Source organism: Scomber scombrus, chromosome 16 (genome assembly GCF_963691925.1).
Source record: "Scomber scombrus chromosome 16, fScoSco1.1, whole genome shotgun sequence".
Lineage (NCBI taxonomy): Eukaryota > Metazoa > Chordata > Actinopteri > Scombriformes > Scombridae > Scomber > Scomber scombrus.
Genome location: NC_084985.1, coordinates 16,771,563 through 16,787,537, shown reverse-complemented (window position 1 = coordinate 16,787,537; position 15,975 = coordinate 16,771,563). Strand labels below are relative to the sequence as shown.

The following is a 15,975-nucleotide window of genomic DNA, read 5'->3' as shown; positions in this document are numbered from 1 at the left end:
TAACCTACTTGTTGACCCTGTTGTAATCGTATCATCTGTGTCATTCAGGGGGGGAAAAAACATGTTCAGATTACTTAACAGTTTTTATTTTTTTTGTAAATCCAAGTGTCCTAAATTCAAGAACTGCAAGCACACAAACATTATGAAACAACCTTTTATATTTCTCAGCTTGCAGCAGAGGGCCCGTGGTCAGAATCATCTGTGTAGCAAGTCTGACCAAGTTACAAGTGACTCATTATCAAGGACTAGTCCATTGATGTCATTAACAAAGCGATGGTGTACCTAATTTACAGCTAACACTGACTGTGGCGGTAATTGAAAAGGTTGAGATATTATCCATTATCACCCTCATAATCAAAGTCAAATTTTCTCATCTACTCCTTTTAATGTGTCACACTTATGTTCAAAATGCTCAGGGTGGGAATAGGATCATAATATTTTTTTTTATGTAAAAAAGAAAAGTTGGCAAATTATCAGTGACATCTAGTGTGAAGTTGGGATTCAAATTGTTGCATGACAAAAAATTAAAAGAACAACTTCTCTTCGATCATATTTTAGAAAGCCAAGCCTTTTACAATGTTCCTCGATCGAGTTCCTGGTTAGTTCAGCTCTAGCAGAAAGACACAGGGGTTACTACAGGCAAATAAGCAACAAGCAATCTGCCTTTGATGCTGAATTGGATGGTTTCACAGACAAGGATTAGATACGCCTGATCCTCCACTGAAGTAGGCTTTCAGCTCAAAAAGACTTACGTCTAGGCGTGTCTGTGAAACTGGCCCGTTAAGTATTTGGATAATTCCTCCCATGCTTACAGTGCTGAAGTCTTAGTGCGAATTTGGGTTTCATATCGATGCTAAAAAAAACAGGTTTTTGTAGAATCATAAAAACTTTTTTTTTTTTTTGCTGCTATGATTTTCTTCAAATCCATTAGATGTCTTTTCACAGTTGCTCTTATAATTCAAAAAATGTTTCATACTGGATGCTATGAAAGTCAGTTGCTGTTCAAGTGTTTCTTGCTGTCTGAATTAATACATTCTCTGAAAATGAAGAGTCCTGCAAAATGGAAATGTTCCAGCAAATAAACAACAGTAATGCTCAAACATACAGTAACTGATCAACTGAAATAGGTTATGGTTATTTTAATTATTTTACCTGACTGAGTGTTTATAAGGCCTCACAGTTTTCCTCACCACATGATCCACCTAATCAGATGGCAGTCAGTGGTGGTGCATAAGAAATGCAATGCTATCTCTGTATCTAGGCCTCACATGTTTACTGCACCGTCTGGAGTCCCTCCTGAAAGTGAAAGTGTGTCATCTAATGTATGCAGCCAACAGCCACTGCTCCTGAGCTGTTCTGGGTATTGGGGATTACATAAACTAAACTGACATGAAGTGTGGAAATGGCCTCTTATCAGTGTGTGTGTGCTGCTCCTCCTATGGTTTCTCTCGCTCCCTGACAACTGAAGCCTGAGCATCTCCAAAGACTTGCACACTGGGGAGCCTTGTTTTGCATTATCATTAAAGACACATATGGGGTGTGGGAGACTGTAGTACTGCATGTATGCCACAGCATATCAAAAACTAGGCCTACACTGTGTGCAGAGATTGAAGCAACATACAGCATCTTTCTGTAGACACACTGAACTGAATTACGGGATGTTTTAGAGTAGGCTACACTCGCTATTTTGTACCGCACATTTCACAGGGATGCAACCAAAAGATTAGGATGAGACGGTGCTAGAGACAGCAGAATCACAGCCTTGTGCAATGCTTCTCATTTTCCTGGGAAGCAGCCGAGTGGTGTCTAGGCAGCATTTGTCAGAATGTGAAGATTTCTGGCAAGTTTTCCATCAGAGCATGTCATTCTGAGCAAGAAAGGAACCAGCTTGTCTCATGTGGTGCCTTCAGTGGGGCACAAATGCTCCATCTTATTTTCTTTTCAGCAGTGTTGTGAAATTTAAGAACTGAGATTCAAAGATGCAATTGCGTGGAATTTTACCTTTTTGTAATTCAATAAAGAGGCAACAGGATACTCTCCTTGTGAAAAACTTGAAAAATACTAAAGATTACTTCACTCCCTTTTCATGCTGTTGTTACAAAAACATGCACCCTCCCCTCTCCCTTACACGCATACACCCCCCTGTATCCTATGAAACAAAAGCATCATCAATGAGTAACTGAGAGTGACTGCAGGGCAGAGCGTCAACACCGGGGGAGACGGAGCAACTTGGCGTGGGCACATTTCACTCAGCAGCTGGTGATCAACCAAATCAGATATGGTTGGAGAACTCACACTCGCCTTTCCATCTCTTTTTCTTCTCTCATTACCCTCCAAGCATCTTGATTCATGTCTCCATCACAGTTAAATGCAGATGATAGCCTGCTTTTGTCATCGTGCATTTGGATGAGTCACAGTTTAATGGATGCACAATGGTGTACAGTGAGATCAAAAGTGTTTTTATATATAATAAAAATCTGCCATTAGTGTTTTCAATATTCATACATTTTAAAGACATAACAAGAATATTAAATACAAAAACACAGCAAAAATGCAACATTATATTTACTTATCTTGAGTTTCATTTGACATTATTTAAATGGGCACATTCACATCAGATGTGGTCCATTTATTGGGCCGAACAAATACAAAAACAATGTTCATTGCATCCTTCGTTTTCCTAATACCGACATAAGGCCGCTAGGGTTAGTGACAGCATTATTACACCAGACACAGTGTTGAATTCCAGCATTATCATTTGTGCATGTTTACCATTTAAATAATTGAAATGTCTCCACTGGGATTTGTTAACCATTAAAAACACAAGATGTTGCATGCTGTTGTAAAACGGCGCTGCATGGTCCATTAGGGTTGGGGGACAGTACAATCTTTACAGGTTTAAGCCATCCAACAAATCCCTGGAATATCGCTACTGTTTATGATATAGGTTTGATAGATACAAAAGCCCTACAAGACCTGCCAGAAAAATATGGCCCCAACTGGCAAATACCAATTTTATTGCTTCTGCGTGCACCATATCAAATTAGCATACAATATAACACTACCGTAAAAATATTTTACTATATAGGACATGTCTGGAATAACAGATGGCCACAATAAATAACTCTTTTTTAATAAGAGGATAGAATATTGATACTGCCCTCACAGGCTAAAGACACAAACTGATGCAAGTAGTAAAACCGTCAACTCTTAAGCGTTCAATAAATTAAGCATGAGCACTGTATTAAGAAGCCAATTTCACCTGGTTAAAAGCAACTTTCCCAGGTCTTAAATCATGGGAAGCTTGAGCCAACTGGACTTTGCAGGATTGCTAGGGACCATGATGTAGGAATTAGTTTCAACCACCCTGTTACTGAAAGTTTCTTAGGCATATTAAAACCTAGAACACCAGTTGTCACTCTACTCAACCAACCCTTCTTAGCTTTAACACCGAAAAAGACCCCTCTCCCTCACTCAATGGCACTGACCATAATTTTCCTACTATTTATCTGGTCCATTTCACTTATTATCCAGCAATTTCAACACAAATATGTACAATTCATAATATTGGTGAAAGCCTTTATGGGCAACCAGGAACTTTACTCCAATATACCTGCAACTTATTTTGTGCCTTCATCCTACTGAGTACAGTTATTTGATAAAACTCTTTTCCAATGCTCTGTACGAGGGTTCAAATTCGACTTTTAAAAAAAAAGGTTTTTTATCCATCAGCAAAATACCAATACCAGCCACTTAATTGATAAGCATTGTTTCTTTGACTGGTGAGAGAAGCGAATCTACCGGCTAATTGCATATTTGACCAGCATTTGGCTGGTGGCTGCTACTAATTTTAAGCCCTGCACTGTATGATTGTAAACGTGCAGTAAGAATATTTTTGCACATCTTGCACAGTCCCCTTGGGTTTGTACGATGTGAGCTCATATGCACAGATGTTAGCATATTCCTGCAACAAAAACACCTTAACACATTACTGTACATTCATTATATTTGGCAAATGAAGGGATTCTATTCAACTCCCCGGCTCTGGTACTGGCAAACTTCAAACTCCATTTATCTTATTCTGACTGTGAGTACACATTCAGAATCAATGGTAAAAATCTATTTAAGTACGATCGCCCCCTAACATCAATTCCTAACAAAGCTCCTTTGAGACTGATGGGCCAAGAGCCTGCAGAGGTTAATAGTAAGAAAGAGGTCACCAATTGCTTCATTCAGTCTCTTCCATTATCTGCTTCTGCTGCCAGAAACTGTACTCTTGGCGACATCCATTCATAAATCAAACCTCAAGCACACAAGTATACAAAGTGCTCAGCTGGAGGATTTGGCTGGCACAGGTCAAAAAGATTAAACTTCTGCTGCACACCTCTGATACAGAGCAGGAGAGGTGGTGGTAAAGAATTGGGAGAAGATCAGAAAATCAATCAGGTAGCCATCTGGCATTCCCAGCACTCTGGAGACACCCACAACTGTCTACTCCTCTGATCAGTCTCCCTTGGTCCCTCTGCATAGCCTCAGGGACAGCCACACAAGTGACCACAGCTCAGATCAGGGGAGATCTATAGTTGTCTGATTGTGACGGATAGAAACAGAGGCAACATGTACAAACCAGAACAACCCAGCAGGGTAATGTGCATACAGTAGAGGAAATCCTCCTTCCTTGTGCATATTCTCAGCAGGGGAGCATACATATTGTACTGTAAGCATGCAGACATTGTGTCATAACTCTGACTGCTGCTCTCTTTCTGTGATACAATATACATTCAGTACAACAGCTTTTCCAGCAGGGAAATCTTAAAATAGATTTTTTTTTTTTGGTGTGTTTTACATCAGGCACTTAAGGTGGGCTCCAACTGGACAGGTAAGATGCAGAAGATCCAATTCCTACCTTACAGGTACATTGTTTGTGCATTTACATTTACCAGCAGTAATTGTATAAATTCCCATTTAGTTAAGACTAAAGTTGAGATATGTCAGCTGTGAAGCTATGAAATAAGTTATTTCAGTCTCATCATTACATACATCATTTAAAACAAACAGTTGACACTGCATGAAGTAAATCTATAAAATATGGCTATGATTTAGTCCTTTGAAGCTGCACATGATTTAAAGAGCACTATGCAGAGGCAAGTATCAAGTGACACTACACAAAAAAAAAGCTTTCTACAAAAACCAGCAAAATGACTCGTGTCATTTTACTTAACTTAGATTTGCATTGCAAAGTGACTTCAGTCAAAGCGGAACAGAGTAAGACTGGAGTTTTTCTTGTTATCAGTAGTTAGGTGATTAAGTTGAAGAGGTACTAGGTACTTGTATTTATGCCTGTGATCTGAGGCTTTTTTCTAAGCCACTGGTGTGTAAGAGTAGCAAGCACTCAAAATGTCCTGAAAGGTTCTTAACAAAAATACCTGAAGTCCCAATTTCTCTTGACAAACACAGGACACAGTGATAGAAAAGAACTTGCAGAGAGGAGTGTTGGCTCCCTCTACAGGAGAAGATGAAAATATTATAAAATGCTTCATGATGTGCCTCTGAAAATGCCGGCTACTAGCTCACAAGAGGTTCTTAGTTTGTTGACAGAGGTATAAAGCATTTCTTCTCAGTCAGAAGGATGCACATGTTTCAGTGCAAGATTGCACCAGTAGTGGAGTAAGTAAACACAAAACAAATTCCAGCATGTACAGTTGTGCAGGTTATCACTAATTCTCAAGCATCTCCTTGATTAGAAAAATCAATGTATATTCCAGTAGGTTCCTGTCTCCCATCCAAGAAAGAAAATCGTTCCCATATATATTCACAAAATACTTCAGAAAGTAAGTACTCAGTATAATTTCATATTGGTCCATTAAATCCAGCTGGCACAAAAATGTGCAAACATTGATGTGTGGAAGAGAGCACATGTGCAGGAGGCACATGTGCTTTGGGCTCCTTTTAGGGCAAGGCAAACATATCAAAAAACATTTAGCAATTCAATCCAGTCAAATCCCTCCTCAGGATATGGACCCTGAATTAAAATATTACTGAATATGCTAAGATGATACCATTACATTCTCTCCTCAAAGAACCACTTTTGGTGGAGACTGTCAGAGCAGGGTTGGAGTGATGGGGCTGGCGTCCCATTGTCGGTCTTATCTACCGCTTGAACACACTTCTGGCTTGTCACGTGGTACAGGCTGCCATCCTGAAAACAGCCAGATGTAGAGTGAGTATTATAAAGAAATATATTTTAATAATATTACAGCCTGAAAAGTTGTCCAGCAGGAAATGTTTACAATGTAATGGATTAAGTATTATATCAATATAAAACTGCTTTATGCCTGAAATCAGGCATGATGCCTGAGAACTTTAACCCCTGCACACTGCCTCTTTTTCCTTTTTTACACATGGTGAAATGTACCATTTACAAGTACAGACACTAAAACTAGAGATAGACTCATTACCTCTCGGAAGACAAATTTTTGGTCCACTGGCAAAGGTTTCCCTCGCTTTCTGCACAGCTGGACAGTCAGGTATGTGCTGATGTTGTCACCCACAATGCATCCAGCAGGTTCCCTGGTGTTGTAGCGGATCTCACCATCCATGGAGTGTTCAAAGAACTGTGGGAGGAGACGCAACAGCTGGATTTCCATCAATTTTTTTTTCACTTCAACAAAAATGATGGAACACAAGTTGCTTTTAATTGCTGGAACATTTCTGGTGATAAAGGATCAGAAGGATGGAGTCCTAGCTACTGTCAGGGAGTCTATAGAAGCATATGTACACATCTGTAAATGTACTCAGAAGACAGATATATAGGTAGAAGGAAAGTGAACATGGTGCACTGATAGATGCATGTTTGTGTATACACACACACACAGACATCCACAGACTGTAAAGGTTTTGTATAATTTACTCTCCTTTGACTGTATCAACAGAGGAAGCATATCATTTTTCAACCTGTGATATGCAAGAGAGTCCAATATTCCCAGAGTTGTAAAAGTGCAAGAACAAACTCCTGCAGCCTATTGTAAAACAAGAAGATTGTATCCTTGCTTTGAGGCTACCCGAGCTGTTATTTACGACCATGATTGTTGCAGTATTAGGCAAATAGAAAACGGAGTCATGGATGATAGAAGAGTACAGAGGTTCTGTTTTAAAGTTAATGTGATATGAGATGGCTGTGAGGAGGAAGGGAGTGGGAAGGGAGTTAAAGAGGAGATGACAAATAATGAGAAAGGGAAAAAAAGTCAGGAGAAAGATGAGGGGGAGGAATTGCAGAAAAATAGAGGGTGGTGGTGGTGGTGGTGCGGGGGATAGTAGTCTAGCAACAAAGTGATGAAGCTGGGTCACTATGCATTGTGGGAACACAGAGACTGACATCTGAAGAATTATTTTAAATTCATGTAACCAATATGTTGGCATAACTCCTGGTCACTGGAGATGAATCAATCAATTATAAGCTGACATGAGTATATCACACCAGTGAAATGAAGACTAATAACATGATGTTTTTGACACATTTCTCAATGTTTAAGACATTTGCACAAACCAGGTTGATTTTTCACCAAACCAAAAACATTTCTACAGCCTGTGGCCTAAAAAAATAATGTCCAGTACAGTACCTGGTTCTGACCCATGCCGTGGCACGGATAGAGGATGACTCTTTGGCCCTCCACCACATGTTCATCTTTAGGGTTGTAGTCAAAACAGTAGTTGGTCTTGCCACGGTTTTTCAGCTGTAATTAGCAAAAAGCATTCACATCGATTGACGTTTTAATGCAATGATTAAAATACTACTTACAGTAGTTCATACATGTGTGAGGACATTAATGCCAAAGTTAATTTCAAGGTAAGGAAATATCACCTGGGGAAAATTGGTAAAAGCACACACTAATTTGAACGTGTTCTCACCATTCCAAACCTGCCTGGATGATCCTCGGGGACGTGAATATCAGGGTAAACATTATCCAGGTACCACCTGAAGTTCTTACAGCCCAGCTTCTCTCTAAGCTTCTTCCGCTCAGTCACGTCTCCAAAGGCCTCCTGGAAACAAAGACCACAAATGACCAATGACAAATAACCCTGTTATTGTAGAGTCATCTCACTGCGTTTTAAACCTGAAATCCAAGACAATATTAGGATTATATATCTATATACATATATATATCAATCAACATTGTGTTCAAATAATGACTTAGTGAGTGTTTGCTCTTAATGCAGTCAGAGATGAGATATTCATAGTGTGACTATGTGCTGAATTAGTATACAATAGCACCATCTATAGTTGTTCTATAACTCTACACAATTCATCCTAAAAACACACCTTAAAACAAACAAACCTCTTAACAATTGACTGCTTCTACATCCTGGTCAAACAGGAGCCAAGAGGTTTGAATATTTATTTGATGTGTGTGTGTGTGTGTGTGTGTGTGTGTGTGTGTGTGTGTGTGTGTGTGTGTGTGTGTGTGTGTGTGTGTGTGTGTGTGTGTGTGTGTGTGTGTGTGTGTGTGTGTGTGTGTGTGTGTGTGTATGTATGAAAGGATAATCACTCTCAAAGTTTGCACATTGTAACGATTAACACGCACATATGCTCAAGACACCTAGCCTGCTGGAGGAAGGGTTCAGCAAGGACTGCAGGATGATGGTTGTTAATGGTTTGGCCAAACACACAACTAAGGCCCTTCATCAATGTATTGGGTCAAGAGAGAGATTCCCAAAGGAAGATGGTCCTTTATCAATGGGGAGAGCCAGTTAATACTATCAGAGGACAGTGAGGGCAAAAGGAGCCACTAGAGGTCAATCCAATGTGCACAAAAGGCCAGAGATATGCCAATTAGCAGAGTAAAAAAGGCAGTAGGAAACAACAGAGACATGCTTACAGATGTTTCCCAATTTACTCTCTTTTTTTTTGTCTCATACAAGATGCATTTTGAAACCATTAACTCCTGCAAATCCAATATAAAACAATAGAGTTTGGCCCACCAGGATGACAGGGAACATTAGTCATGAATTTATACATTAGGCCACTTAATTGTTGGCTTGGAACTATGTTGGGACTAAAGGCGAAGATGTGGCATAGTGATAAGCTATCAGTTTCAACAAAGGCTGCAGCGTGTGAGTGTTGCCACTGCTTTGAGAAGCTCTAATAGTTACATTAGGAATATGCAAAGAACATCCTGACAAATTTCACTCTAAGATGAGAGTATTAATGTCTAAATACATAATAAAATATCTAAGACAGCCTTGTGAGACAAGCAGTGTAGTTCAGAGACTTTGGTGTATTGGGTTTGTCGTGCCACCGCGAGGTTGGCAAGGCTAGCTCCTCTCAGGGAGATGAGCGCCACCTGATCTGTGTTTAGAGAGGCTCTCCACTTAACTACACTGTCACACACTGGCCCAGCCCCTCTCACGCACAAGCACACACAAAGGCAGGGCACCCCGTGGGTTAGCACCGCTCTCACCCTGTCAAGGACAGGTGGGTGACACCCATTGGCACAGAGTGACATGGAAAGGTGGTAATCACACACCGGAACGGCCTGACACCACTGTCACCTTGGGTGTCTACCGCTCATGTATCCCAAGTGTCACTTAATCAGGGAAGCTTTTACACCACAGCAGGGCCGCAATGTGTGTGTAGTTTGTGAAAGAGGAGAGTACATGTCATTTTGTGCATGTGTGTGGGGAACTGAGAGTGAGTACACTGATGAAATAAAGTGATTAATCTAACAGTGTTGCTGCAAAAAAATACACTACCTTCACAATACTCTTTAAAGGAAACAAGTTATTAACAAATCTCAGCAAATAGGTTTGGTTTTGTTTGATACAACTAAAGAACACACACCATCTGTGCAAACTCACCAGTCGTGCGTGGGGATTTCGATGGTAGTAGACTTCTTTGTATTCATCCATCCAGACCTCAGCAGCTCTCACGCTGTTCGCAAGAGCTTTGCTCCGTGAGTATGGGGCCTTTTTGGGAAACACATGACCCACATGGGAGCATGGGTGGATCTCCAGGCTGCCCCCGCACTGCCAAATCTGTGGGATCAACACCACCACCACCACCACCACGAGGATTTGGTTAGCCTCTCAGCCATGATTCAATCACGCAACACAAAGAGGAGCCTTGTTGTGGAGGGGCTCCTAAATCGAAAAGTGGTTTTGTTGATGGAGGGAAATATTCTCGGTTCCTTCCCTTTGGGCAATTGCGGTTATTGGAGGAAAGGGGTGTTCAAATTCTTTGCTGTAATTTAAGTATTAAGCTCTTTGGCCTGCTTTTAGTTGTTGTTTAGTTATAATTCTTTCAGTATGGTTTCACAGGGAGTGATGAGTCTTATTTGATGCAGAACTTGGTAAATAAAAAACAGATCTGGTTGCCTTTTTAATGCTCTGCTTTATGACTTTGTCACTTAAAGTTAGGGGCTTGCACATGCGGAATACATGTATATGTACATGAGCACACACAAAGACATAATTTCTTACCCTGAAGGAGAATTCCAGATTCTCTCCTCCCCAGACCTCCATCCCTGTGTCATACGTCCCCAGATAATGGAAGTAGTTCTTGCTCACAGCAAACAGACCACCTGCCATAGTAGGAGATCTGAAGAGAAAAACAACAGTTCCCACAATGAGTATCATTCATCTTAGATATTTTTTTATCTTCTAATACAAAGCCAACAAGTAATTCATCAGCGTGGGTTATAGTAGTGTAAGAATTCATGTAAGGTCTATCCTGTAAAGTTGTGGGAGATCCAACACACACACACCTGATGACATCAATGTCTGAGCGACGGCGTTGCTGCTCTTGGTCTGGGACGGCGTGCCAGGTAAAGACCAACCGCCAATCAAACCCCCCAATCTGAGGTTCACCAGAGTTCCCTAAATACTGAAAGGTGTTCCAGTCTATCACATCAATGACAGGACACACCACAGCTGATGGCTCCTCTTTGATCCTGGTGGAGAAAGGAGAGAGGTCAGGTACCAACAGCCCTCCTTCAGTCTGGCTAAAAACTCAGTGCTTCACTCGGTGACACTTCAGCTGCAGAGTTTCTAACCACAAGGCCACTTTTAGACAATAGAGAAGGAGTCCTTTCATTTTCCTGCTGAGGGTCCTCTCACCTGTGAAGCAGGGGCTCTAACCAGCCCTCATGACACTCGCAGTGACAGTCCAGAAAGGTCAACACATCACCCGTGGTAATGGATGCCCCTAGCAGCCGGGCCCGCACTAATCCCTCTCTCTTCGTGGCCCGGATCAGACGCACCTTCCTCAAACCTGAGATGTACTTCTCCAATGGCTCCTTCAGGTGAGCTTCAGGAAATTAAACAAACCAAAAAAAAAACATATCTGAAAATAGAATCATTGCGTATGTGTTTGTACGAAGGCTGTGTTCGTATTGAGAGCTGTAACGTTTTTCAAAAAATCACTTTGAACATAAAATGAATAAATGGAATAACTACAATCTGCTACACGCTTCAAACAACAGCAGCTGCTGAAGCTGATAAAGACATAAAGAAAAACTGTGTTTCAGAGAAATCGCTTGCCTTGTGTCTTGTCTCAGAAAAATGACACAGCAGAAATGAGCTTCGCTGAGTTATCTTAAAAACCTGTGGTTCACCAACAGGTGGTCAGCACAACCCAGTTTTCTAATTTTTTTGAATGTGTGTCTAAGTAGTTTTCACCCTATCTACACGTAACTCCTCCTCCTTCTCTTTCTCTAATGTATTCAATCAAATAATACAAACATTATTGAGTGGCAGCAGTGCTTCATTTCCAGGACTGGGAGCCAAAATTATTTAGAACCACACCCTTAAAAAGTGTCACAGCTCCTCATACACAGCCTGTAGACAGACATGAAAACACCCTGTGTGACTTCAAGCTGCAACACCCTGAAATCCTTAATCATAAATCCCTCTTTGGTAAATATGTAACCAACTACACAGTTTTTAGGTCTGGAAGCAAAATACCAAGAAGGTGTTTTAATGGATATTCTGGATATTCACCTGGAAGATGAAAAATGGCCCAGACACATCATTGACACTGATAACTGTGAGACTATCTGGATGTGTATAAGATTACCTTTCTCCTCCCATCAAGATCTTAGTTTCACTGCATGTCACTACCATCCTGTATCTCTGTTAACTGCCAACATGTCAGTCTACCCTCGACCTGCCTCCCACGTACTGGCCACTTGTCTGTGTGCTTCCTTGCGTGACTCTCTGACAACATTTCTGTCTTTTGTGACTGTCAACCTGCCAGCCTGGCCTCCTATCAGCCTGTCCATCTCAACGTGTGCACTGTTACCTCTTTCGCTGTAGTCGTCCACAAGCACCACCTCTTTCAACAGGATGTCGGGGGACGTCTCCAGCACGCTGTGGACCGTCCTCAGCAGAGTGGACCAGGCCTCGTTGTAGAAAGCGATCACCACGGAGGTTGTTGGCAAAGACTGGTAGTCATACTTCAGTGTTCTGCAGCTGGATTGAAGGAAAGGATTTATATATTGGGAGAGATGAGGATGGGTGACTGGTTAAGACACTGACATACCTTTATTCTATATGAAGAGAGCTGTTGAGTTGAAAAATAACATCCAGGATATTGAATGGGGAGGTGCTAATGTGCCCAGTAAAAACACTGTGTGTAATGTGCAAATAGCAAAAAAAACACGCCATGTGCTGAGTTCACAGATGTACGTTATAAGATCATAGATTTGACATTAACATAACATGTAGTGTGTATAAGGATGTAGAGGCCATGTCAGAGGGGGACCCAGGCATTGTCGATGAGGCCAGCAGGGGCCGGGACCCCCCTCTGACAACAAAAACTAAGACAGATAGTAATAGTAGTTACTAATTTGGGGTTTGACTCTGCTGTGAGATCCACACTGTGTAAAATGTTTTTCTTTTTAGCTTTTATTTATTTTGTCTGTTGTTTTAATCCTGCTATGTGAAGTACTTTGGGCTGCATGCTTGTATGAAAAGTGCTGTATAAATACAACTGAGTTGAATTAAAATACTTATACACTTTATTACAGGATGATATAATATGATATGATATATGATATACTATGATATGCTCCAATTCCATATGATATATGTGATATAACATATAATGTAATATGTTGTTTTATGATATAATACAATATATGATATGATGTGATATGATATATTTTGCAATATATGATACAATACCATACAATAGGCTATATAATATGATATGACACAATATTATACAATATGATATTTAAGGGTTGACAACACTCTGGTTACTTACAGTGGGTTCCATCTCTCTGGCAGCCTACGGTGTAGTGACACTCTATCACTGACATAAGTGTTAATCTGATGTTTTTTGATGCTTTCTTCCTCTTTTAGCTTCTCCTCTCCTTTCAGATTGAGTTTGACAGCCCTCCCCATTTCACCCAAGGCATTTAAATCCAGGGGGGGCTTCTCGTAGACGGGCTTCTTTAGCTGTTCATTCGTAACCTCTCCAGAGGCCTCTCGTCGGTTTGCCTCACTCACGTCTCCAGAGCTGTTCCTGAAAAATAGGACATATCCTACCAAAGCGACGCCGAGGAGAAGGAAGAGTAACTTGGGTCGGTTCCTTCTTCCCCAGACTGCCATCGTGTCGGCGCAACGTTGGGGTAAATTTTCATGCGCTGTGCAGCTGCAGACTGTTGGCAACTGCCTCTAAAGTGCTCCTTTCACTTTCAACAATTTCGACACGTTTCCGTCTCCGAACTTCAACTTTATCATTCATTCTTCCAGACCAAATAACGTCCTGAACCTACACACTTTACGTAACTTTTCATTCGTTTTGAGAAATGTCCAAACTACTAAACTGTTACTGAGTGCGGTTACTTCCTCTAAAACCTCAGATTGTTATCTTAACGGACTCTCCTCCTCCACCTCTCCTCCTGAAGTGTGTATTCAAGAGGTGTGGAAGGATTAACGATGTCGGATTAGCTATCTCACCGGATTAGCTAGCTAATGTTAAACTACCTGAACACTCCCATTGAACACAAAATAAATCTAAGTCAAACCAAAAACCTTGTACATCGGCTTATTTACTTTTCCACAAATCAAAATGAAAAGCTGAAAGTAAAGCGGACTCGTTTCAGCTAGTCCTTGACATTAACACGTGATAACCGCTAGAAACAGCTATTATCTCTGAAGTGTTGCCTAGAGCTCTGTAGAAACAGGCTAAACTTTATCACCAGGTGTTATACAGATTTCTGCCCCCAGAGGACAGAATGCAACTCGCGGGAGCGCGCACAGCTAAAGGGGAACAGACATTGTAAAGATTTTAAGGCAAAGTACTGTTTAAAACGATCTAATCTTATTTTTCGGGTTCATCAGTGATGATAAATGATCCAAAGTCTATAGTTTTTTAACGTGTAGAGTCGTCAATGTTTTATTAGACTTAGCCTATCATGCACATAGAGTGTCCACACTGTAACTTATTTCCGGGCATCTTTGAATTCAAGAAAGAAAGCTAGAGTCCGCACACTGGAGCTCCTAATGCAGGTACATTTATTAGGATATCACCATGTGTGCGCTCTTACTTTGAGCTTTGAGAGTTTACATACTTTGGTCAGAAAATGTGAATTTTATATATTTAATAACTGCGTTGTGATCATAATAGGGGAAGTATTGGCCAACTCAGCAGGAACAATCAGTTCTGCCGAATAATGCCTGCACTTATTAAGACTATGACACTTCAAACCCAAAGTTTGATAGGAATCAGATTATTTTATGAGAGAATTTGATACCGCACATTGTTTTTTCCACTTTTAAAAATCTCGTTTTAGTATAGGCTAAACATCTGCAATATGATGCTTAAAAACACATCAACAAAAGTAAACTAAAGAGTTCACCCTAAGAAACACTGAGAGATTAATCAAGGACCAATCATGTGAGTAATTGTATCAAGGAAATGCTACTACTGAGACTAATAAAACAACTCTTAACATTCAAAAACTATAGACTTCAGATCATTTGTCATCAACGATGAACCTGACAAACAAGACTGTATAGTGTTTAAACAGTACTTTGCCTTAAAAATCCACACAATGTATGGTAGTTTTCCCGTGAGCTGCGCGCTCCCGCGAGGTTCATGCCACTCTGGGCCGGCAGCAGAGCTCTGCGCAACACCGCTGCTTGAATTAGAAGTTTGAACCAGTGTCAAGTTAGCGAGCAGGTATGTTTCCCGTTTTGTTTCAAATTAAAACTCTGCTTGCCTTAAAGATCCCCTACAGACATATTTCAATAATAATTTGTGTCTGGTTTTCAACTATCTTTAGCCTACATCTATTCCTTTTTTTTTTTACATCTATATTTTTATTTAATTTTTTTGCAGAAGTTTAACGACTGGTCACAAGATGTGTTCTACGTCACTGTAAAGTTCATGCTCCTGTTTGTGCACTGCAGGCTTCAAGTTTCCACATCACACTCGTGTAAATTGAATACTGGACTGAATTGAATACAATGGATATTTGGGATGTCACAAATCATACTCTTTCCACTCTAAGCAGATGAATGTGAAAACAGCCTTCTGGTGTCAAACTCTGCACATCATTCATAGCACAGTGAAGCTCAAATTAAACTGTAGGAACAAGAAGAAAAACGTTTTTTTTAGTGGAGGGGGAGTTTAAAGTATGCTCAGTGAAATGTATAACAACAGTTAAAATATATTGAAACTACTGGGTTTTTTTTTCTTTGTGGTGAATCAAAAATACATAGCTAATATATGATCTGCAAAGGTTTCAACAAGATATTAAGAATGCCATATTATCTGTTATATGAACATCAAGAAAATCAACTTTCTGTCCAGTGTTGCATATATGCAATAGTTGATTGAAGAATTAGCTCTAATTATAAACTGTATTATGACTGATTGTAGGTGTCTGTACTCTTTAATATAGCTTTTCCCTGCAGTTCTGCTGATTCTCTCACTGATGTTTCATATTACGAAATTAATTACCATAATTT

General features: G+C 40.4%; 1 protein-coding gene across 1 annotated transcript; it reads right to left on the bottom strand.

The window, feature by feature from the left end:
- Positions 1-5,864: 5,864 nt before the first annotated feature.
- Positions 5,865-13,608, bottom strand: galnt12 (UDP-N-acetyl-alpha-D-galactosamine:polypeptide N-acetylgalactosaminyltransferase 12). Its single transcript, XM_062435579.1, has 10 exons — positions 13,262-13,608; positions 12,296-12,465; positions 11,113-11,302; positions 10,761-10,946; positions 10,477-10,594; positions 9,856-10,032; positions 7,909-8,040; positions 7,620-7,733; positions 6,459-6,614; positions 5,865-6,199 (listed from the first exon to the last, which is right to left on the bottom strand). The coding sequence occupies exons 1-10, from the start codon at positions 13,606-13,608 to the stop codon at positions 6,062-6,064; spliced, it is 1,728 nt and encodes a 575-aa protein (XP_062291563.1). The 3' UTR covers positions 5,865-6,061.
- Positions 13,609-15,975: the final 2,367 nt, after the last annotated feature.

Excerpts from the sequence above, each read along its gene's own strand:
- galnt12 (XM_062435579.1), bottom strand. The coding sequence starts at position 13,608 with ATGGCAGTCTGGGGAAGAAGGAACCGACCCAAGTTACTCTTCCTTCTC. Across the intron at positions 10,595-10,760 it reads TCAGACATTGATGTCATCAG|ATCTCCTACTATGGCAGGTG; the intron begins GTGTGTGTGTGT and ends TTTTCTCTTCAG. Across the intron at positions 6,615-7,619 it reads ACGGCATGGGTCAGAACCAG|TTCTTTGAACACTCCATGGA; the intron begins GTACTGTACTGG and ends CTCCTCCCACAG.